Source organism: Neovison vison, chromosome 10 (genome assembly GCF_020171115.1).
Source record: "Neovison vison isolate M4711 chromosome 10, ASM_NN_V1, whole genome shotgun sequence".
Lineage (NCBI taxonomy): Eukaryota > Metazoa > Chordata > Mammalia > Carnivora > Mustelidae > Neogale > Neogale vison.
The window spans coordinates 75,014,158-75,037,174 of record NC_058100.1 but is presented as its reverse complement, the minus strand read 5'-3'; the positions used below and the strand labels follow the sequence as shown (position 1 = coordinate 75,037,174).

General features: G+C 37.4%; 1 protein-coding gene across 2 annotated transcripts in view; it reads left to right on the top strand.

Moving 5' to 3' along the window:
- LOC122918866 (complement factor H-like) overlaps nt 1-23,017 on the top strand; it is a 106,734-nt gene that overhangs the window by 37,758 nt on the left and 45,959 nt on the right. For both annotated transcript variants that reach the window (XM_044267794.1, XM_044267793.1), the window contains exons 4-9: nt 4,772-4,848; nt 6,343-6,534; nt 8,255-8,425; nt 10,926-11,099; nt 17,190-17,384; nt 18,352-18,528. In XM_044267794.1, coding sequence (XP_044123729.1) covers nt 4,772-4,848; nt 6,343-6,534; nt 8,255-8,425; nt 10,926-11,099; nt 17,190-17,384; nt 18,352-18,528 — 986 coding nt within the window. The remainder of the gene's footprint in view (nt 1-4,771; nt 4,849-6,342; nt 6,535-8,254; nt 8,426-10,925; nt 11,100-17,189; nt 17,385-18,351; nt 18,529-23,017) is intronic.

Below are 23,017 nucleotides of genomic sequence, written 5' to 3'. Positions count from 1 at the left end.
CTTTCGGTTCAAAATGGGTCTCTTGTAGACAGCATATGGATGGGTCCTGTCGTTTTATCCAATCTGCAACCCTGTGCCATTTTATGGGTGCATTTAGGCCATTCACATTGAGAGTGATTATTGATAGATACGTTTTTATTGACATCGAGTTACCTTTGAAGTCTTTCTTTCTGTAGAATGTCTCTATATTTCTGTTCAATGCTATTCTTGGGATTTTTCCTCTTTTATAGAACCCCCCTTAATATTTCCTGCAGTGTCGGCTTGGTGGTTGCATAGTCTTTTAAGCCTTGCCGGTCTTGGAAACTCTTTATCTCTCCATCCATTTTGAATGTCAGTCTTGCTGGATAAAGTATTCTTGGCTGCATGTTCTTCTCATTTAGTGCCCTGAATATATCTTGCCAGCCTCTTCTGGCTTGCCAGGTCTCTGTGGACAGGTCTGACATTATTCTGATGGGCTTCCCTCTGTAACTAAGGAGCCTTTTTGCCCTGGCAGCTTTCAAGAGATTATACCTACAATTATAATTTCTCAATTTGACTATCAGGTGTCGTGATGTTTTTTTGGAGTGTATAATCTTGGGTGGAGACCGTTCAGCCTCTAGTACATGAACGCTGGTTTCATTCGCGAGATTCGGAAAGTTTTCATGAAGGACTTGTTCCACGACATCTTCTAGACTTCTTTCTTTCTCCTCCCCTTCAGGAATTCCAATAATTCTGACGTTGGAACGCTTCATGGCATCATTTATTTCCCTAATTCTGCTTCCGTGGGATCTAAGCTGTTTGTTCCAGGCTTCCTCCTGATCCTTCTATCTGTTTGTCTTCCAGATCACTAATTCTATCTTCTGTCTCAGTTACCCTAGCTTTGAGAGAGTTTAGATTGGATTGGAACTCATTGAGAGCATTGTGGACCTCCTCTCTGGTAGCTTTGAGCTCCGCCCTAACATTGTGAACATCCTGTCTGGTCGCTTTCAGTTCGGCCCTAATCAATTCTGTTTGGTCATCCATGGCTTTCTCCAACCTAGCTATTGCCTGGATAATTGTTAGCCTGAATTCTCTTTCCGACATATTGTCTATGTTGATAGCCGTTAGCTCTGTTGCAGAAGGTCCATCCTCTGTATTTTTCTTCTGTTGGGCATTCCTCCTCCTAGTCATTTTGGTGGGAGAAGACTGAACAGATGTAGCTGGATGTATCAACTCTGGTGCAGTCGAGGTGCACCCTGGAACACTTCCTGATCTCCGTCTCAGAGAGAAGCCTCAGTCTGGGTGCAGAAGCTGAATAAATTCCCCCTTGGACGCTGGGGGCGCAGGATCTTTTGCTCGTCCCCAAAGCCAAGGCAGTGGCGGCTGTCTGGGAGCTCCTGACTGCCAGAGAGGTTCCAAGCAGCGATCGCACACTGAGATTTTGCCGCCGGCCCGGGCTGGGAGTGCCCGGCTTGCGCGCACCTCTTTTCAGAGGCGGCTGTGGGTCGGGCGCGCGTCTGGGGCACTGAGAACGGGGCGCTGGTCCGTAAGCCACAGGCTGGGCTTTTGCGCGCCTCTGTCCGGGGAAGAGTTTCGCGAGCGCGCGCGGCTTAGACTTTGAAACAATGGCGGGGGTCAAGAAGCGCCCCCGGGCCTTAGGAACCCAGGAGAGCTGGCGGGACGTGCGCATGCATCTCAAGCTTTGTGGTAGGGCTAGTGTGCGTTCTGCAGACTGGCACAGCTCCCATCCCCTCACAGGAGCCGGAACCCCTGCGCTCTGGGGCGCGCTGGCGGCTTAGGGACCAGGAGCCGCTTTCTCCGTCGCACTCTCTCTGCCTCAGCGCTGGGGAGGCCGTCTGGGACCGGGGACTTAAGCCCCTGTCCCTCGCCGCCCCGATTCCCACAATTTGCCCCCGCGATCCTTTGCTCTTTTGGAGTGCTTTCAACCAGTCTCCAAGTTAATGCTGGTCCCTAGACGCAGGGCACTCTCGCTCGTATCGGGGTATTACTTTTGCACCGGTCGCCTCTGGTGGCTCCCTCCCCCTTTTGTTTATCTTCCGATATCAGTCCGCTGTTCCCATTCCGCTTTACCTGCTCACTGGCGTCTTCTGCCCCTGTAGAGATCCAGACGTGTATAATTCTGATCTCAGGCTGATTTCATGGGTGATCGGAGTTCTTTGGTAGGTAATCAGCTCACTTTGGGGTACCAGCTGAAAAAACGCCTCTTCCTAGTACCCCGCCATCTTGTCCCCCTCTCATTTTAATGACTCTTAACTCCATTTTCTCAATTCTAGAAATAGAAACACAGTAGATGCATCATAGTACTGGTGGAAGAAATAAATATGACACACACTGAAACCCTTTGAAGAGTGCCTAAGATATTGTTACCCAATAAGTCTTAGTTCTTATGAATTATACTCTCTTTGGCCACTACCTGAGGGAGATATTTCCAAGACTGTTTTAGCCCAACTTTCAATTATTACTGCTGGCTTTAATTACACATGACCAAATAGATTTCCAATTGCCTCAACTCTTCACCTCTAAAATATCCCTCTCAATCCAGGCTAGTCTGGCACCTTTAGGTTCCACATTTGACCTGGCAAAAGGGATCAAAACTTGGAACACCTGGGTGGCTCAGTCATTTAAGCCTCTACCTATCCACTTAGGTCATGATCCCAGGGTCCTGGGTTCGAGCCCCAAGTGGGACTCCCTGTTCAGCAAGGAGCCAGCTTCCCCCTCTGCCTACCATGGACCCTGCTCATGCTCTCACACTCTCTGTTTCTATCTTTCTCTCTCTCTTTCTGGTAAATAAATAAAATCTTCAAAAAGAAAAAAGAGAAGGGGTCAAAACTCATAGACTCTTTCTACTAGATTCCCTAAATCTCAGTAATAAAAAATACTTATAATTTGATAAAAGAAATTTTCCACATATTAACCTCTGACTCTGACTCTGCTTAATTCATCTTTGCTTCCTTCTGCTTGTGTAAATTATGGGTAAACTCTGCTAGAGACTGAGAGTAACAATCTCCACTGCTCACCTTGGGCCTCCAAAAAGGACTAGATATTCATCAGTGAATTAAAAGTTCTTGGACCTTACAAATAAGCAAGCATCATTATTTTATGCAATTTTTATATTTTTGAGGGATTATTTTACCTATCTGAAGGACTTAACCCTTTTGACCCAGCTGTGGAATCAGTGTAGAATGACTTTACTGTGCCTATTGTTCTGCCAGTCAACTGACCCTCTTTTTGACCCCTTGTCCTCATCCAGTTTTCTCTTCTGAGTACCAATTTAGCTGAATACTAGCCACTTATCAGGATATTCAACATGGATATCCAGTTTCAGGATCCTAGAGGTGGATAGTTTTAAGGAAGGATTCTACAAAAAGTTTTTCTGGTATTTTGCCTGGCTGGGATTGCAGAAACATGAGCTGTTACTTTTCCCCAACCAATTTGGGCAATCTCTTTTTCTTCCCTCTTTCCCTATATATATGGGCCTTAGGCAGTTTTGTGTAGCATTTTGCAGAATTCCTGAAAGAGCTTTGGGGAAATGAGTGGGTTTCTGGAAATATACTTTCCATGTTGGAAGGGGTTACAAGGAGAGGAGACAGAGAAGGAATTTTAATAGCCAATTGTTTTTCCTTTATAACAGAGTCATAGAGTAAATGTTTGACTTCAAGTTCTGTGACTCTCATTGAATCTATTGAAATGTTTTCTTCCTTTAGAAAGTTAGGAACAAACCAATAGCATTCAAATAAAGCTTGTTTTTTGAGGCAGAAAGTATTTCTTTTCTTGTGTAATTGGTGAAACAATCCTTATATGCAGATAAAGGAAATAATTGTCTAGGTATAATTATCTAGAAGTTTATAAAAATTCTGTTCTCAAAATTATCTCTCTTGGATTTATCAAAATGCTGTCCATTATTTTGTTTTTGAGAAAAAGTTTTTACCTCTGACTGTTCACTATAATATTAAGAAGGATGCTTTACCTTGATCTAAAGCATCTGGTAATGATTGTACATTTTGCATCTGTCCCAAGGATATCTCATTCAAGTAAAGCATTGTAGATTTTTAAGGATGGGCTTAATGTGTTACCACAGTTAGATAAATTTGACATTGAATGTGTTATATATACAGACTTGTCTCGATGACTTACACTCTGGAAAAAGTTAATTAAAAATAATAAAAATTTTAAAATAAAAAATAAACCACATGCTAAGAAATTTGGTGCTATCCTTGATTATGTTAAAAGTCCAAAATGTTTCACAAATATCATAATTGTGGAGGGTAGGAGTATAGAACAAAACTGGAGGAAGGGTAACATATTGTTAGCTCTTGATTTCTACCATGTTTCTGGTTTTGGGTTTGGGTTCAAGGAGATTATAACATTGTTCAGTGTAACTAACTGACTGACTCAGTGAAAAGATAAAAGGATATTGTGCACAAAATCATAATAAAAAAGTTTGCGTTATGAACCAAGGATTATGATTATTCCAAGTCCATGTGCCTGAGGACTTGAGGGCCTTTCTTAAGTGAAAAAAGCTAAAGAAAGAAAGAAAAGAAATTTAAGAAAGAGAGAAAGAAATTTAAGAAAAAGAAAGAAAAAAGGAAGAAAAGGAAAAGAAAGAGGAGGGGAAGGAGAGTGGGAAGATGGAAGGGAGGAAGGAAGGAAGGGAAAAGGAAGAAAGGAAGGAAGGAAGGAAATGCATATGCTGTTAATTGTCTCTGAAATGGAGTTTCTGGACATTCAGAATGGTATCAAAATTGCATATAAATACACATTAGCTCACCACTCTGTTATTTTTTATTTTCAGATATCAGTTGCTAGGTAGGATTAATTTCCGTGAGTGTGAACCAAATGGATGGTCCAATGATATTCCTCTTTGTGAAGGTATATGTAAAATTGATTTATCAATATATTCAAATATCAAAGATTTTTTTAGATGTCCTACATTAAAATATTCTTAAAATTTGTAATTAAATGTTTTTACTTAAAGTATTTTTGTTGCTTCTAATATAGTACAGAATGGATACCTAGGCATTATTTTGTGTTTCATTAACCAAATATGAATACAGACTCATCTGATCTAATAGTCTAAGTATTTGAAATTAGGGAATCTAAAACCTATTTTCTTTCCTTTTTGATTCTAACCACTAGAAAGAAAACACAAGTATCAGAATTTCAGCTTTATTAATGAAAGGATCTCTGGTAACAGCTGAAGTGAAGAACATGATTTAGACATTTATCCCCTCTTGTATGACAAGGAAGATTTTCCTGTGGTCTTAGTCTTATTGAAAAGAGATGGGAATAGAGGGAGAGCTCTGCTTTTTCTTAGTGACTCATAAATCAAAGAATGAGAGTGAGAAAATGTAGATCCTGTCTCCAAATTTTGAGCTAGTAATCCCACTCTCCAGTCATCATGGAAATAAGAGAAATGAGTCAGAATAGTCTTTCTTAGTTCCTTGCTGAGGAATAAGTCAAGAGGGAAAGGGAAGGAGGAGTAACAGAGAAAAGGAGATAGGAAGGAAGGAAGAGGTGGAGAGGGAGAGGGGGAGGAGGAGAACCATGAGGAGGAGGGGAGAGGAGGAGGGCAGGGAGGAGGAAGAAGAATTGGGATCACTCAAAAATCCTGTTATCTAAAGAAGAGAAGGAAAGATCTTTCATCTATGGAAATGTGGAATGAAGATCTAAATGCTTTAAGAAATTTCTAAGCTGGAATCACCTGAGGTGTTTATTTAAAGCTGAAAATTTTGGTTACTAAAAACCTACTAAACCAGTATCCCTTGGGTAATTGGTCAGGGAGACAGGGAGATAACCATAGAATTTCCATTTTAATTCTACCCCGGATGATCCCACTATAAAATCAAGTTAAAATGGTATAACCTAAGAGATATTGGAAAATATTAAGTAAAATCAAAAGGATTACTCAAATTACTTTGAGCACTGACATGGAAAATGAAGGAAAATTAAGTACTATTTGTCTATTGAAGTAAATAGAATCAGAAAGTTTGCTTCTATACCTTTTAGGAATACAGCATTATATTATTCTGGAGTTTAGGTGAAAATTTTTGTTTAATTATCCCAAGCTTTATATTTTTCAATTATTTAAGAAACATTTGTTTTTTAACTATAACAATGTAAACTGTCATTCAAAGAAATAATTTTCTTTGTCCACTCTCACAGAAAAGAATGAGAGAAGCTTATTGTTTTTTTAACTTACTAGCCTTTATATCCAACAGTTTTATCAAATTCTTCTTTAAAAGAATTAAGCAATTTCCCCAATCTTACTTTGCTGATGATTTTATCCATCTATATGAATATATACATACATTTCATAGTAAAGTTGTTAAATTCTATTGGGAAAAATTTTATTTATTTTTTCAGTTGTTAAGTGTTTACCAGTGACAGAACCAGAGAATGGGAGACTTACCAGTACTGCGTTGGAACAAGACCTAGACTATACTTTTGGACAAGTAGTACATTTTCACTGTAACTCAGGCTACAAGCTTGATGGGCCTGCAGAAATTCATTGCTCAGCAAATGGTGTTTGGAGTGGAGAAACACCAAAATGTGTGGGTAAGATATATTTAATGTTCATGGGATTGATTTTAGTTTTTCTCATGAAACTATGCATTCTCATATATTGTGCATCCTTAAGAATATGAATAACACTAATACCTAATATTTATTGAGCACTTACTATTTGCCAGTAATTGATCCAAGTTCTTTACATATATCATTCCACGTTACTTTCAAAATGTCTGTGATTTATGCACTATACTCTGTTTTATAATCAAGGAAATTGTGGTGCAAAAAAGTTAAATCCCATGACCAAGGTTATCATGGCATAAATGGCAGAGTTAAGAGTCAAACCTTGATCATCTGAAACCAAAGTCCGTGGTCTTAACCATAATTAAATTATGATTGGTTTTCATGCTCAAATAGAAGAGTGGTCTGCACAAATACGGGAGGGCAATTTTTAATATTAATTAATAATATTAATAAAATTTAATAAGGTCCTCCTGGTCAGCAATTTTTTATATTGGCCTATAGAATAGACTTTCTTTTCATTTGAAAAGTGAAAAAATCATTATTTATTTCCACTGAGGAATCACAATGACCTTCTATGCTTGAATAATTCTTCTAGAAAAGGGTCTTGGCTTCTATATACACTGCAGGTTTAGATAAGTATGTGGAACTGAATTGCATCCACTAAATAAATTTTTACCTTTTAAAAAAAGTTCTATAGTAAACTGTAAGTCAAGATTTCTTTAGTTATGATACTGCTAACCGGTATATCCTGACCAGTTTGATGACTGGGGCTTTTGTAATGAAACATTATGGTCAATTTATTTAAAAGTGCCATACTTCATTTTACCAGTACTTGTGCAAAAGAAATTTCTGCCATATTTATTTTTTAACATTATCTAAAATCTCTTGATTATTTTCACTGTCTTAGTCTAGCTATCCAACAGTGAGATGCAGAGAAAATCATCCTCTTCTTCAAAACTCTTTCTAAAAAAAACTTGTTCCTCAAATCAGTGATGGTAAACCTATTTATATTCAGCACAGCAAATACTGTATGTTCTAGAGGTTCACAGACAGGGTTTTCTTCTTAAAATTTAACTTCTGTGGTTAGTGAAACTTTCCTGGAATAACTGAGGTATATTATTCAAATGAAGTTGAGGAAGGGGAAAGCATACCAGTCATGGGAACACACAGAGAGGAAAGTACAAATACAAGGACCCTTTTTTGACTATGAGTCCCCCCGTGTTCTCATGTGCTTGGGGGACATGTAGGATGCAAGTAGGGGTAAGTCAGTGATGGAACTGAAGATAGGCCAGTGGAAGGTTCTAAAGTGCTCCATGTCGTGCTGAAAAGTTTGGCTTTTACTCAGACTGAATTGGGAATCAGTGGAGGATTTTAAATGGAGCAATGAAGGGACAAGAAAAAGGCCATTAAGTTACAAACAGGAAAACAGAAAGATGGGAAAATTGGATTTGGGAAATTAGTTACTGTTGCTATAATCCCAGGGGGAAATGTTTGAGAGAAGATGGGATCAAAGATGATGGCCAGTTTTTGTTTTTTTGTTTTTGGGGGGTTTTTTAGACAGAAAATTTGAATGGATAGTGATGCCGCAAAAAACAAGTCAGTTACTTTTCAATAATGTTAGAAATTTTGATTGGTTGCCTGATTTGCCTAATGGAAACAGAATTTGTGTCTAAATATAACTATGTCTTTGACAAGATCATTTAATATATAACAAACATTTTGGAACTTAATCCCTTCCATTTAGAAATTTCCTGCCAAAAGCCAGAAATTGCAAATGGACAGTCTTCTTCTCCGAAGCAAGTTTACAAGGAAAATGAACGACTTCAATATAAATGTAACAGTGGTTATGAATACAGTGATAGAGGAGATGCTGTATGTACTAAATCTGGGTGGACTCCAAGTCCTTCATGTAAAGGTGATGTTATATTTTTTCCATACATTTTGCCGTATAGTTTGTAAGTTGTTTTCATGCATATACTCCTTATAATTAAGCAGGTTTTTTTCTCACAGTGGAGTATTAATGTTTATAGAAATCAACGATTATAAAGACAATATACTTAACATTTTGTGCGCAGTGCCCATTTTGAGATCAATTAGTATAATTCTCTCATTCTCAAGACAGAGATAAAAGGATGAGAGACATTCAATAGCTCATTAAGTAGTTGGTCTGTGGTTAAAAAGCAAGTCTAGAACAGAGCCAGTGTTGTACTGGGCTTCCTAATTCCCAGCTATATACAGATTGTTCCTGTAAACCCCAGAATTTTGCTTTAAAAATAAATTTTATTAATACCAGATGAGGAAACCCTCCATTGACAAAATGGCATAAAGTGGAAGTAACTGGAGATTTCATTAACCATAGACCTAATATGAATCAACAGTGATGATGATATTGGGGGGAGAAAACAAAAACAAAAACTCTTTTAGGCTTCAGAATGGAAGAATGTTGTACAGAGCTAGAATCCTTCTCAAATGTGTTTAGTGCCCACCAAAAGTTATGTCTGGAATATTGTGTTCTGCTTAGCCTACACATTTTAAAAGAGGTGGTTTCAAAACCATGACCTAAAAGAGAGAATGTAGACAGTTGAGTTTAAGAAATCATATCATGAGAAGAAGAGCAAGAAGATACAGCTTAGCATGGTAACAACTGTGTTGAGATATTTGCACACATATATGGAAAAGAGTGAGTCAACTTCTGTTGAGAGCTGCATCAGTGAGTGAAACAAGAAACATAAAATCAGAGGTTGAGTGCCTTTCTAAAAGGGTGAGTTTTACATATATTGTCATACTGTGGGCCAGGGTGGGTGGGGAGATGGAAAGAAGAGTTGAATTCTTAAGAGCCCCCTGAACTTTTAATCATATGATTCATAATTACATGTACACCTTGTCCAATGATCCTCTTCTGCAAAAACTAGTTAGCTTCTGAGTTGATTTTATTCTTTAAAAAAATTTTTAGTTGACTTTTTCTAATTTTAAGTAAGTTCTACACCCAATATGGGGCTTGAACTCACAACCCTGAGATCAAGTATCACGTGCTCTGCTGACTGAACCAGCCAGGAACCCCCTCCCCCACAAGGGAAAAAAATGGTTGAGTTCACAAACAGCTCCTTGGAAAATATACCCTCCTACAATTGAGCAACCTCCATTTTCAGGCATTATTAAGAAAATATTTTATGAAGAGGTTAATGAACACAGAACAATAATCACTCACATTAGATCCATGTTCAGCTGTTGGTGTGTGGGGTCCAGCTGTTTGTCTTCATGGCATTCATGGTTCCTACACAAAGAACATGGGTGCACAAGTCCTCTGGCATTATCTTTTGTCACATGTTTTACTTCCAGAGCCGCACCAAAATATTAAATACTTAAGTTATCTATCCAGTCATCAAAATATAATTTATAAACCACTTAATTTGGATGAGTCCTCTTGTCCTGTATAAGTATTAGAATAAATCATCATTCCAGGTATCAATGAACATTAGACTAAATCATCATTCCAGGTTTCAATGAAGTTACCTACTTTAAAGTAAGACCTCAGAATCTGAATCCAACTTCATTTTGACATAAGTTAATTTTCTATTTATGTTCACTTCCAATGTAGGTCTGAAGGGATTCTCTTCATTATATTCACTGTACGAACCACGGATAGAGACATCATCTTTCCATGGCTTTCCCTAATCACTGCAGCTATGGAGAAGAGAACATTAAAAAAAAATCACAGAATGGCTTTTTAAACTTCCTCCCTGAAGGGAAACATGATACTTTACACTTATTTCATTGTCCTATGCAAATCATAGGGCCATTTGTATTTCAAATGGGTAGGAATATGCAGTCTTAATAAGTGTCTGGAAAGGAGAGTCCTGGAATATTTTTTAAGAGTCTGAATGAGAACCACATATGTCAAGGCAGTTGAAGAACAGTTGGAAAGAATAGTCAAAGTGATATGTCATGAATTTATTGCCACATATGAAATATCATGATGTATGTGATGACTTGGAGAAAGAGGTTTCAAGAGTCTGCATGGCTCAGTTGGTTAAGCATCTCCTTTGGCTCGGGTCATGATCCTGGAGTCCCAGGATTGAGTCCTAAATCGAGCTCTCCATGCAGCAGGGAATCTGCTATTTACTCTGACCCTCCCCTCTCTGGTGCTTTCTCTCTCTTACTCTGTCATTCTCAAATAAATAAAATCATAAAAGAGAGAGAGAGAGCGAAAAGTCCAAGGGGCACAGATACATCAGATGAGAGATATAGTGGTGGGACATGAGTGATATGGTGGGAAGAATATGAGACTATTTTAATCCCTTTTGTGCTGTGACATGGACAAAAAAAAATATCCAGCTTCCTTTATTTTTATGTATGTGATTATTTTAATGGATGATGATTTCAGCATTATCCACATGTCCTTATTTCTTTTTCAGAAGTAGTATGTGGTCCTCCTTATATTCAAAATGGTGACTACACACCAAAAGTCATCCAATACAGACCTGGAGATAAAATCACATATTTCTGTAATAAGGGCTTTTATCCAACTGGTACAAAAAATATAGCAATATGTTATGGTAAACACTGGGACCCTCCTCCAAAATGTTCTTGTAAGTTCCATTCATACCTTGACCTACTTTTTAATTCTGAAATTACTGTCTCTTAACAACAAAAATGGGGACACAATAAATCCAAATATTTGCCTTACCTTGTATGTAAAGCAGAGGCTTCAGAGATATTCTTCTCTCTTCAAAGTAGACAATTCTAAGCACGATCAAAAACATGGTATTGAATATTAAAAATTCTTTCTTTTTGCTATTTAATGTTAAATATGCTGTGTATGAACTTAAATTTCTCTAAAGTAATTTTAACATCTGAACTAAAACATTTGGTAAGACTAGAATGTATTATTTATTTTGGTGTAACAAATTCCCCTCAAAATACATTGTCGTCAAACAACAAACTTTTATCATTTCCAGGTTTCTGTGGGTCAAGAATTTGGGAGTGGCTTAGATAGCTACCTCTGAGCCAGACGCTTCTTGTATTGTAGTCAGAATGTTGACCTCAACTCTGAAAAACCGTCTGAGGGGTTTGAAGTGGCAGGGGGGTGGGAGGTTGGGGTACCAGGTGGTGGGTATTATAGAGGGCACGGCTTGCATGGAGCACTGGGTGTGGTGAAAAAATAATGAATACTGTTTTTCTGAAAATAAATTGGAAAATATATATATATATATATATATATATATATATAAAAGAATGTTGACCTCAGCTACAGTCACCTCATGGCTTGGCTGGGCTGGAGGATCTGCCTTCAAGATGGCTTACTTATCAGGTTTTTGGCAGGAAGCCTCAATACCTTACCACGTGGTCATCCCCATAGTGTACTTGAACAACAGCTAACTCTCCAGAGCTCATGATCTGAGAGATGGAACCCTCATACCATTTATGAACATTGTCCCTTTAACCATATCTGGTCTCTAGAAGGGAGTGTCTGAAAATAGTGAAAGTTTTACATCTTCTTTTCTAAGTGGATGCCTTTTATTTCTTTTTCTTGCCTCATTACTCTAGCTAAGACTTCTAACACTATGTTCAAAAAAAAGTTGTGAGAGTGAGCATTCTTATCTTGCTCCTGACCTTAGAGGAAAAGATTTTTCTATTGAATATAAGGTTGGTGTGAACTGGTCATATATAGGTTTTATACACTGTAAGGTATGTTCCCTCTACACCATGTACACTTTGTTAAGAGTTTCATCGTAAGAGTTATTGAATGTATCAAATGCTTTTTGTGCAGCTATTAAGATGATCATAGGATTTTTATCCTTCATTTTGTTAATGTGGTGTATCACATTGATTTGTGGATATTGAACCATCCTTGTACCCCTGAAATGAATCCTACTTGATCCAAGTGTATTATCCATTTAATGTATTGTTGAATTCAGTTTGCTAATACTTTGTTGAATATTTTTACACCTAATTTTCTCAGGTATTGGCCTGTAATTTTCTTTTCTTCTGGTGTCTTTCTCTGGTTTTGGTGTCAGGGTAATACTGGCCTCATAATATGACTTTGGAAGTGTTCCCTAGTTTTCTATATTTCTGAAGAGTTAGAAAAGGATTGGCATTAATCTTTTTTAAGTGTTGGTAGAATTCACTGGTGAAGCCATCTGCTCTTGGACTTTTGTTTTTTGGGAAGTTTTTGATTACTGATTTAATCTCTTTGTTAATAATTGGTCTTTCAGATTTTCTGTTTCTTCATGATTCAGTCTTGGTAGGTTGTATAGCTCTAGGAATTTACCCATCTCTTCTATGTTGTATAATCATTCATAGTAGTCTTTTATGAGCCTTTATATTTTTCTGATATCAGTTGTATGTATTCTCCTATAATATCCTGGACTTAGGTCAAAGTACAAGTACAGACAGATGAGAAATACTTTTAAAATTAGTGATTATTTGGGGTGTCTAAGGGGCCTCAGTTGGTTAAGTGTCTGACTCATTATTTCAGCTCAGGGCTTGATCTCAGTGTCATGAGTTCAGACCCCACACTGGGCCCCATTCTGGTGTGTGGAGCCTACTTTTAAAAAATAGTGAATATTTTAATTTTGAGACTAGCTTCAGTCACAACTATGACAGAGTCACCAGTACAATGGGACCACAACCTGCACTGATAGAAGTTGAAGGTAGAATGAGGCTGTTCTAAGCCTTGCCAGTGATCAGACTAAATATGAAATATGAAATATTATATTTGCTTCAGAGATTATCTTGTTAGAGTATAAAAACATACTTAAGTGTTCAAGAGGAATATAGTAAAGAGGTTCAAGTCAATACTTACTTTTAATTTTATCCCCTTTGTATACTTTTTTTTTAAGATTTTATTTATTTATTTGACAGACAGAGATCACAAGTAGGCAGAGAGGCAGGCAGAGAGAGAGAGGAGTTAGTAGGCTCCCCGCAGAGCAGAGAGCCCCATGCGGGGCTCAATCCTAGGACCCTGGGATCATGACCTGAGCTGAAGGCAGAGGCTTTAACCCACTGAGCCACCCAGGCACCCCCCCTTTGTATACCTTTTGAGAAGAAATCTCATCAGGCTGTTTTCTTTAATTGATATCATTTGAAACACCGTAATAGGTAGATAACCATAGTTGTTCTGAAATCAGACCACCAGGATTCAAATCTCTCCTTTACAATTTCACAGCTAATTTAGTCGAATTCTTTAAGACTCAGTTCTTGCAAATCCAAAGACTGAAGCTTGCACAAGGTAGAATTATTGTTAAATGAAACACATCTTGATGTATCATGATGAAATTCATTCAAGGATAGAGAGAAAATAATCTAAATCTTCCAAAACTAGTAGGAAAACCCCTAAAAGTTTACTTAAAAGGAACTAAGAGTAAATGAGTATCTTAATCTCAACATTGGAAGCTTGAAAAGAGATGGAGGGGGGATCTAGCAATGAGAGCTATGGACTGTAGGCCAAGAATCTATACCTAGAAAAGGCATCATTTACAAATACTTATTAAAGGGGCACCTGGATGGCTCAGTTGTTTAACCCTCTGCCTTTGGCTCAGGTCATGATCCCTAGCTCCTGCTCAGCTGGGAGTCTGCTTTTCTCTGTGTCCATCCACCCCCGCTTATGCTCTCTCTCTTTCTCTCTCAAATAAATAATAAAATCTTTTTAAAAATCTTTATTAAAGAAAAACATTAGTATATGCAAAGGATTCAAAGTGTATAATCCAAATAACAAGGTCTGCAGAAACTACTGGAAAATTTCTCTAATCAAACAAAAAAGAAAATGGATCGGTGAACTTAAGTATATAAAGATGATAATGAATACTTTGTGTGTGTGTGTTGGAAATTTTGTTCATGTGTTGGTCAAGATTCCTTGCAATCAAATCATTTTATGGGAAAAAAACACCTAATCCTACTCTGGTATTAAAAGTACTAGATTATCTGTAAATCATCCAACAAAAAAGGAAAAATTTTTCTAGAAAATATTATACATAAATGACTTCTAAACAACAGAACACTTAAACATATATGTAAGAAATATTCAATAAATAAGAATAGCTCAATAAAATATAATTATATTATACCTCAATAAAAATAGGACACTTTTATTGTGTTTTAAAAGAATTGAACTATCGTGGCATCAAATATTCACTTTTCTCCTAAAATATACATATTATGACATATGACATGTTTGAAAACATCTCCTATATATGGTATATATGACATACTATGTAATTAGGACATTTTAAACACCTCACATACACTATATATATATATATATATATATACTATGACATGTGTGTCACATTATATATGATATATATGTAATATATGTATCTAATATACCACATATAATATGACATATTCTGTATGACATTTTTAAATATGCCACATGTATGATATATGTCATATATATTATGACATATGTATGACATTTTACAATATTTCATTCACCAATTAAGATTAGTAATAACAATCAAATTTTTACTATAATCTTAATTAACTATTTAGATATTAAGAAATATTTTTAGGGACACCTGGGTGGCTAAGTGGGTTAAGCCTCTGCCTTCAGCTTAGGTCATGGTCTCAGAGTCCTGGGATCAAGCCCCATCAGGCTCTCTGCTTAGCGTGGAGCCTGCTCCCCTACTCTCTGCCTACTTGTGATTTCTCAGTCTCTGTCAAATAAATAAATAATACTTTTTTAAAAAAAGAAATATTTTACTCCATTTCTCTGATTAAATAAAAAGAGGAAAACTTGCCTCAATGACTGGTTTCAGGCATTATTTTTCTGTATAATGTGGCAAATAGAAAATTTTTGTGTTTCTCTGTATTTCTTACACCATTTACAATAAATAGAAAAATAAGTTAATGAATGTTAACATTCATTCATATAGGAGATGTTTTTTTTACAAAAAAAAAACCACTATCTCCCTACATTGAGTTGGTTTGAGAAGAAAGGCAGGGTCCTGATTTTCCATTGAGAACAGTAAAGAGTGGAAAAGAAGATAGATGATGTGGACAATAAAATCAGTATTTTCATCTCTCAACCAAGATGTTCATTTAATCAATCTGGGATAGGATATACATACTCAAGGGGAATTCATTAAATAGGTCTGTACTGTCTTATTCCTCAAGAGTCTTCCTACAGGGGCACCTGGGTGGCTCAGTGGATTAAAGCCTCTGCCTTCAGCTGAGGTCATGATCCTAGGGTCCTGGGATTGAGACCCACATTGGGCTCTCTGCTCAGTGGGAAGCCTGCTTCCTCCTCTTTCTCTGCTGCTTGTGATCTCTGTCTGTCAAATAAATAAAATCTTAAAAAATATTTTTTAAAAAGAGTCTTCCTACAAGTTTATATATCGTATCACTCACAAGATATAATTTTAACTTCATTAACAATAACTTCATCACATATCCCTGTCATCTGAATTTTGCAACTTTTCTTGTCCTAGAAATCCTGTTGCCATGAGTGAAATTATACTAATAAAAGGATATAATTCACCAAAGAAACAACTTTTTTTCATTTTTTATTTATTTTTATATTTACATGAAATTCATATATATTTTTTTAGTACATCATAAGTTTTTTTATTAATATATAATGTATTATTTGCCCCAGAGGTACAGGTCTGTGAATTATCAGGCTTACACATTTCACAGCACCCACCATAGTACAAACCCTCCCCAGTGTCTATAATCCAGCTACCATATCCCAACCCCCCACCTCCCAGCAGCCCTCAGTTTGTTTCGAGAGATTAAGTTTTTTTTTAAGATTTTTTTATTTATTTGTTTGACAGAGATCACAGGTAGGCAGAGAGAGAGAGAGAGAGAAGGAAGCAGGTTCCCTGCCGAGCAGAGAGCCCGATGTGGGGCTCGATCCCAGGACCCTGGAACCATGACCTGAGCCGAAGGCAGAGGCCTTAACCCACTGAGCCATCCAGGCGTCCCTAGATTAAGTTTTTTTAATTTAAACTTTATTTTTTCAATGTTCCAAGGTTCATTGTTTATGCACCACACCCAGTGCTCCATGCAATACATGCCCTCCATAATATCCACCACCTGGCTCACCCAACCTCCCAACCCCCACCCCTACAAACCCTCGGTTTGTTTCTCAGAGTCCACAGTCTCTCATGGTTCATATCCCCCTCCAATTTCTTCCAACCCCCTTCTCCTCTCCTACTCCCAATGACCTCCATGTTATTCCTTATGCTCCACAAGTAAGTGAGACCACATGATAATTGACTCTCTCTGCTTGACTTATTTCATCAGCATAATCTCCTCCATTCCCAGCCATCTTGATACAAAAGTTGGGTATTCATCTTTTCTGATGGAGGCATAATATTCCATTGCATTATGGACCATATCTTCTTTATCCATTCATCTGTGGAAGGGCATCTTGGCTCTTTCCACAGTTTGGCAACTGTGGCCATTGCTGCTATGAACATTGGGGTACAGATAGCCCTTCTTTTCACTACATCTCTATCTTTGGGACAAATACCCAGTAGACAAACAAGTGTTAGAGAGAATGTAGAGAAATGGGAACCATTTTATACTGTTGATGGGAATGAAAATTGGTGCAGTCACTTTGGAAAACAGCATGGGGATTCCTTAAGAAATGAAACAATTCATTTCTAATTTGTTTTTTTATTAAGGTAAAACATTATTTATACTGTTTTTGTTTCTTTTCTTTGTATTACAAGCGAAGACCTGTGATGTTCCAGAAATAAAACATGGACAGTTACAGATTAGACATACGTATAGATCACCCTTTCCAGCAGAGTTGGGAGCATATTTTTACTATACCTGTGATACCAATTTTGTGACTCCTTCAAAACATAGTCAGGGATACATTACTTGCACACAGAGAGGATGGGACCCAGAAGAACCATGCCAGAGTAAGTAAACCTTTTTCCAGTTGTGTATCTGTAAATATTTCTGTCACGGCCAGTGCAACGAATCGACCAGGGTAACCGTGGGGGCTAAGAGGATGATGGAAAAAAGTTAAGAGACAAAGAAATGGGGGCAGGAGGGACACTGAAGAGGATGTCCAACAGTGCCACATTTATTTCACGTCTTACAAGCATTTATAAGGCAAACCAGAATAGGAGGAGCATTACATAAGTACCTAGTCAGATGACCGTAAGTTCTTATAACAAGTTTACATTAACTACAAGCAAACCTCGTGAGCCCAGGTAGTTTTGGATCAAGCCATTAGCAAGAAAATCAACCAGGGAGTGGATCATGGGAGGTACAGAAACAAGGATTAACTAAGAACTCAGGACTCTGGCCACATTGTTCCCTACTGCAGGGAGAGTGAGTGGGAAGTCACGTAGGCGAGCGCATGACACATAGCACAGACCTTTTCTCAGTGCACTCAACTTTCCCGTCCTTAACCTTGTCAAGGTGTCCGGACTTTGAAGGAGACACAAGTCAGGGCCTGGTTTGGTCCTCGACTCCAGCCGTGCCGTGGCCTCCAACATATTTCAAATAGTAGAGGGAGAAAAATGCATAAGTGAGTACCATTAAGCCTTGTATGACAAAATAAAGCCAAGGATGAGTTTTATGAGCAAAAAGACCCATACACATTTTTCTGTTTATAAGGAGCTCTTCATAAAAATCACTTTACAGATAAAGATAGAAGCTTTCCAAAAACACCCATATCATTCATATGCATTTTAATTATAAAAACTGAAGATAAATAATATCAAATATTGATTTTATCTTTTTACACATTAGGTAGTAGCTTTAGTTTTTCTTGAGCTGCATGTTATTTTTGGATACTTAGATGTTATAGCTGAAATATTGTACAAATAGTTTTTAACTTATTATTTTAAATGTTTTTATGGGTTTTATGATTTTTAGGACAATGTATTTTCAATTATTTGAAAAATGGAGATTCTCCAAGGTATGCAGAAAAATATTACCAAGGTCAAACTGTGAGAGTTAAATGCCATTCTGGTTACAGTCTTCAAGATAAGCAGACTATAATGACATGTACAGAGAATGACTGGTTCCCTCCTCCTGAATGTATTTCTCTCAGTAAGTACATGGGCTGAGATCCCAGTATATTTATGGTTTTCTAACCCACATTTTTATTAACTGTAGCAAAATGTTTATATCAACTTTCTGATTTCTACCAATGCATATACTCATCCTTATTTTTTCCAAGTATGTATGAATAGATATACAAATTTCCTGATACATATATAGCAAAATAAAATGTTTACTGATAGGTATTAGTCAAGAAAACAGTAAAAGAAAGACAAAGAAGAAACCTATAATAATAGAGTGACACCAAAAGCAGAGAAAAAAAGATGGCAGTGGAGTAGGAGGAACCTAAGCTTGCCTTGTCCCTTGAATACACTGAGATAACCATCAGATCATCCTAAATTCCTCAGAAATCGGCCTGAAGACTGACAGAACAAATTCGACAACTAAAAGTCATGAAGAGACCACATTGAAGAAGTAAGATGTACAGAGACACAGTTTGAAAGGAATGGATTGTGGCCACTGAGGTGGAGAGAAAGCCATGGTCAGAGAGGAAGGCAAGGGACAGATTAACACACAAGGCAGCACATGGGGAAATGAATCACCATGGCAATTGTCTTGGAAAGTGAGAGAACCCAAATTTCATAATTCTTATAACAATTGGGATTTAAAGTCTAGGGTCCTAAAGGTCAGTGTGTTTGGCTCTGGGACAGCTCAATGGGCATTGGGACTTGGAGAAAAGATAACAAACAGCCTGAGAACATACAGCTGGGAAGAGCAATCTGAAGAGCACCCGGGGCACACAGTGAGGAGTGTGTTGCAAAAAGGCGGTTTCTCCAGAGAGACCCCTTTGGGAACAAAGGAACTAGCAGGTGCCTTCTCCCACCCCCGAACCTTCAACATAAACACAGAGCCACCTATGGGAACCAGCACAGGGCCAGCACTCACTACCTAGATTGTTTGTACCAAGTCCCAACTCCCTGTGCTCCAGTGAAAACACACTTCCAGTCATGTGTGCCTCAGTCCCTGAGCAGCCAGACTCCTCCCTCGGGAGACCGACCAAACCCCTCCCCCCTCCATCTCCCAGCCTGGGAGTTTGGAGACCCTTGATTCCAGGAATGGTGATAAGAGGTCTCATTTTGCAAGCAGACCACAAACACCTAGTTAAAACTCACCACAGTCAGGTCAGGGACCAGATACTGACCACGATATAGAAAGAGGACCTCTGCAGATGACTGGCCTAAAGGATAAAGCAGTCAGGACACAACAGCAGTGTGCATACAGCACACATTGGAGAATACCCTAAAGTGTCAGGCCCTGGGACACAGAGGTCAAAACACTGCAGGGCCCTATAGAACCTCTTCTTCATAAGGCCATTACCCTCAAGAACAGTAGCTGACTTTCTGAACAAAGAAGTATGCACAGAAATTTAGGGGGAAAAAAAGAAGAATTTGTCCCAAATAAAAGGACAATACAAGACCCCAGCCAGAAATGTAAGTAAAATATATATTAGCAATATGCCTGATAGATCATTTAAAGTAATGATTATAAAGATACTCACTGGACTTGTGAAAAAAGTCAAAGACCTGAGTGAGACCTTTAATACAGAGATAAAGAATAACATAGCAGAGATCAGGGGCTCAATAAACAAAATGAGAAACACACTTGATGGAATGAACAGCACACTGGAAGAAGCAGAGGAATGAATTAATGACCTAGAAGATGGTAACAGAAAGTAATCACACTGAACAAAAGAAAGAAAAAAGAATTATGCAAAATAAAAATAGACATAGGGAACTCAGTGACTGTATCAAACAAAACAACACTCATATTATAGGATACCCAGAAGAAAAATAGAGGAAAAGGGGGGCATATTTTAACAATATTAATTCTTCCAATCCATGAACATAGACTATCTTTCCATTTATTTATATCTTCTTCAACTTATTTTACCATTGTCTTATTGTTTTCAGGATACAAGTCTTTCATCTCTTTAGACAGATTTATTCCTAGGTATCTTATTTTTATGCTATTGTAAATAGTGCTTTAAAAAAAAGATTTTATTTATTTATTTGACAGGGAGAAAGAGATCACAAGTAGGCAGAGAGGCAGGCAGAGAGAGAGGAGGAAGCAGGCTCCCCGCTGAGCAGAGAGCCCGATGTGGGGTTCGATTCCACGACCCTGGGATCATAACCCCAGCCAAAGGCAGAGGTTTTAACCCACTGAGTCACACTGGTGCCCTGTAAATGGTACTGTTTTTAAAATTTCTTTCCGATAGTTCATTATTCGTTACACAACAGATTTTTGTGTATTGACTTTGTATCCTGCAAATTTATTGACTTCATTTATTAATTCTTACTTTTTCTTTTTTGGTGGAGTCTTTGGGTTTTCTCTATATATGTCATCTACAAAGAGAGATAATTCTATTTCTTTATTTTTTATTTGGATATCTTTCATTTCCCTTTATTCTACAGTGATGAAAGTGTGTATCCTTGTTTTTTCCCTTATCCTTGAGCAAAAGCTTTCAGCGTTTCACCATTAAATATGATGTTAGTTATAGGCTTCTTATTTATGGTCTTTATTATGTTGAGGTACATTTCTTCAATACCTAATTGTTGAGAGTTTTTATCATAAATGGATTGTGAACTGTGTCATATGCTTTTTCTTCTTCTATTGGGATGACTATATGATTTTAATCCTTTGTATTGTTAATAGGGTTGGTGATACTGATTTTCATCTGTTGAACTATTTTTAAGGTCCATGGATAAACCCAACTTCATTATGGTGTATGAATCTTTAATATGCTGTTGAATTCACTTTGCTAATATTTTGTTGAGCATTTCTGTATCTGTGTTTATCAGTGATACTGCCTCTAATTTTGTTTTCTTTTAGTGTCCACATCTAACTTTGGTATTAAAGTAATGCTGATCTTGTAAAGTAGTTTTGGAAGTGCCCCTTGCCCTCAAATTTTTGGAATGGTTTGAGAAGAATTAAATTACAATAAAAACTTTGATTCCAGAACTATTCTTTGCAGAGATATTTCAAATTAATGATTCAGACTTGTTCCTTGTTATTGGTTTGTTCGGATTTTCTATTTCTTAATGATTTGTTCTGGCAAGTTTTGAATTTCTAGGAATTTATTCATTTCTTCTGTGTTATCCAACTTATTGGTAAGTGTTTATTGTTGTCTCTTATGAACATTGGTATTTCTGTGGCGTCAGTCGACTATTTCCACTTACATTTCTCATTGTGTTTTATTTGATTTTTTTCTTAATCAGATTTAAATTTGTCAATTTTCTTTATCTTTTTAAATAGGTAGGTATTAATTTTGTTGATTATTTTTTGGTCTTTATTTCACAAATTTCTTCTTTGATTTCTGTTATTTCCTTGCTTGTGCTAATTTTACGCTTAGTTTGTTATTCTCTTTCTCATTTTTTTGATGTATAAGGTTGGTTGCATATTCGAAATCATTTCTTTTTCTTAGTGTAGGTATTTATCACTATTAACACCTCTCATAGAAATGCCTTTATATATGAGGCATTTTTTTCCCTCTTGCTGCTTTCGAAATTCTCTCTGTCTTTGGTTTAGGCAGTTTTATTGTAAGGTGACTTGGAGATTATTTCTTTGGGTTGAATCTGTTTGGGGACTCACGAGCTTCTTGATTTTGATAGTCTATATCTCTTCCTCGATTTATAAATTCTCAGCTATTATTTCTTTAAGTAAACTTTCTTTCCCTTTCTCCATCTCTTCTCATTTTGGGACTTCCACAATGCATAAAATGTTTCCTATGATAGTCTCCTGTAATTCAGATGGGCTCTCTCTACTCTAATTCTTCTTCATTTGTTCTCTGACTAGAAAATTTCAAATGCCTTCTCTTACTTCACAGATTATTTTTTTTCTTATTTATTCTTTTTATTTTTTTTCTTTTTTTTTCCAAATTATTTATTTTCAGAAAAACATTATTCATTATTTTTTCACTACAACCAGTGCTCCATGCAAGCCGTGCCCTCTATAAAACCCACAACCTGGTAGCCCAACCTCCCACCCCCCCCCCCCCGCCATTTCAAACCCCTCAGATTGTTTTTCAGAGTCCATAGTCTCTCATGGTTCACCTCCCCTTCCAATTTACCCAAATTCCCTACTCCTCTCTAACGCCCCTTGTCCTCCATGCTATTTGTTATGCTCCACAAATAAGTAAAACCATATGATAATTGACTCTCTCTGCTTGACTTATTTCACTCAGCATAATCTCTTCCAGTCCCGTCCATGTTGCTACAAAAGTTGGGTATTCATCCTTTCTGATGGAGGCATAATACTCCATAGTGTATATGGACCACATCTTCCTTATCCATTCATTTGTTGAAGGGCATCCTGGTTCTTTCCACAGTTTGGCGACTGTGGCCATTGCTGCTATAAACATTGGGGTACAGATGGCCCTTCTTTTCACGACATCTGTATCTTTGGGGTAAATACCCAGGAGTGCAATTGCAGGGTCATAGGGAAGCTCTATTTTTAATTTCCTGAGGAATCTCCACACTGT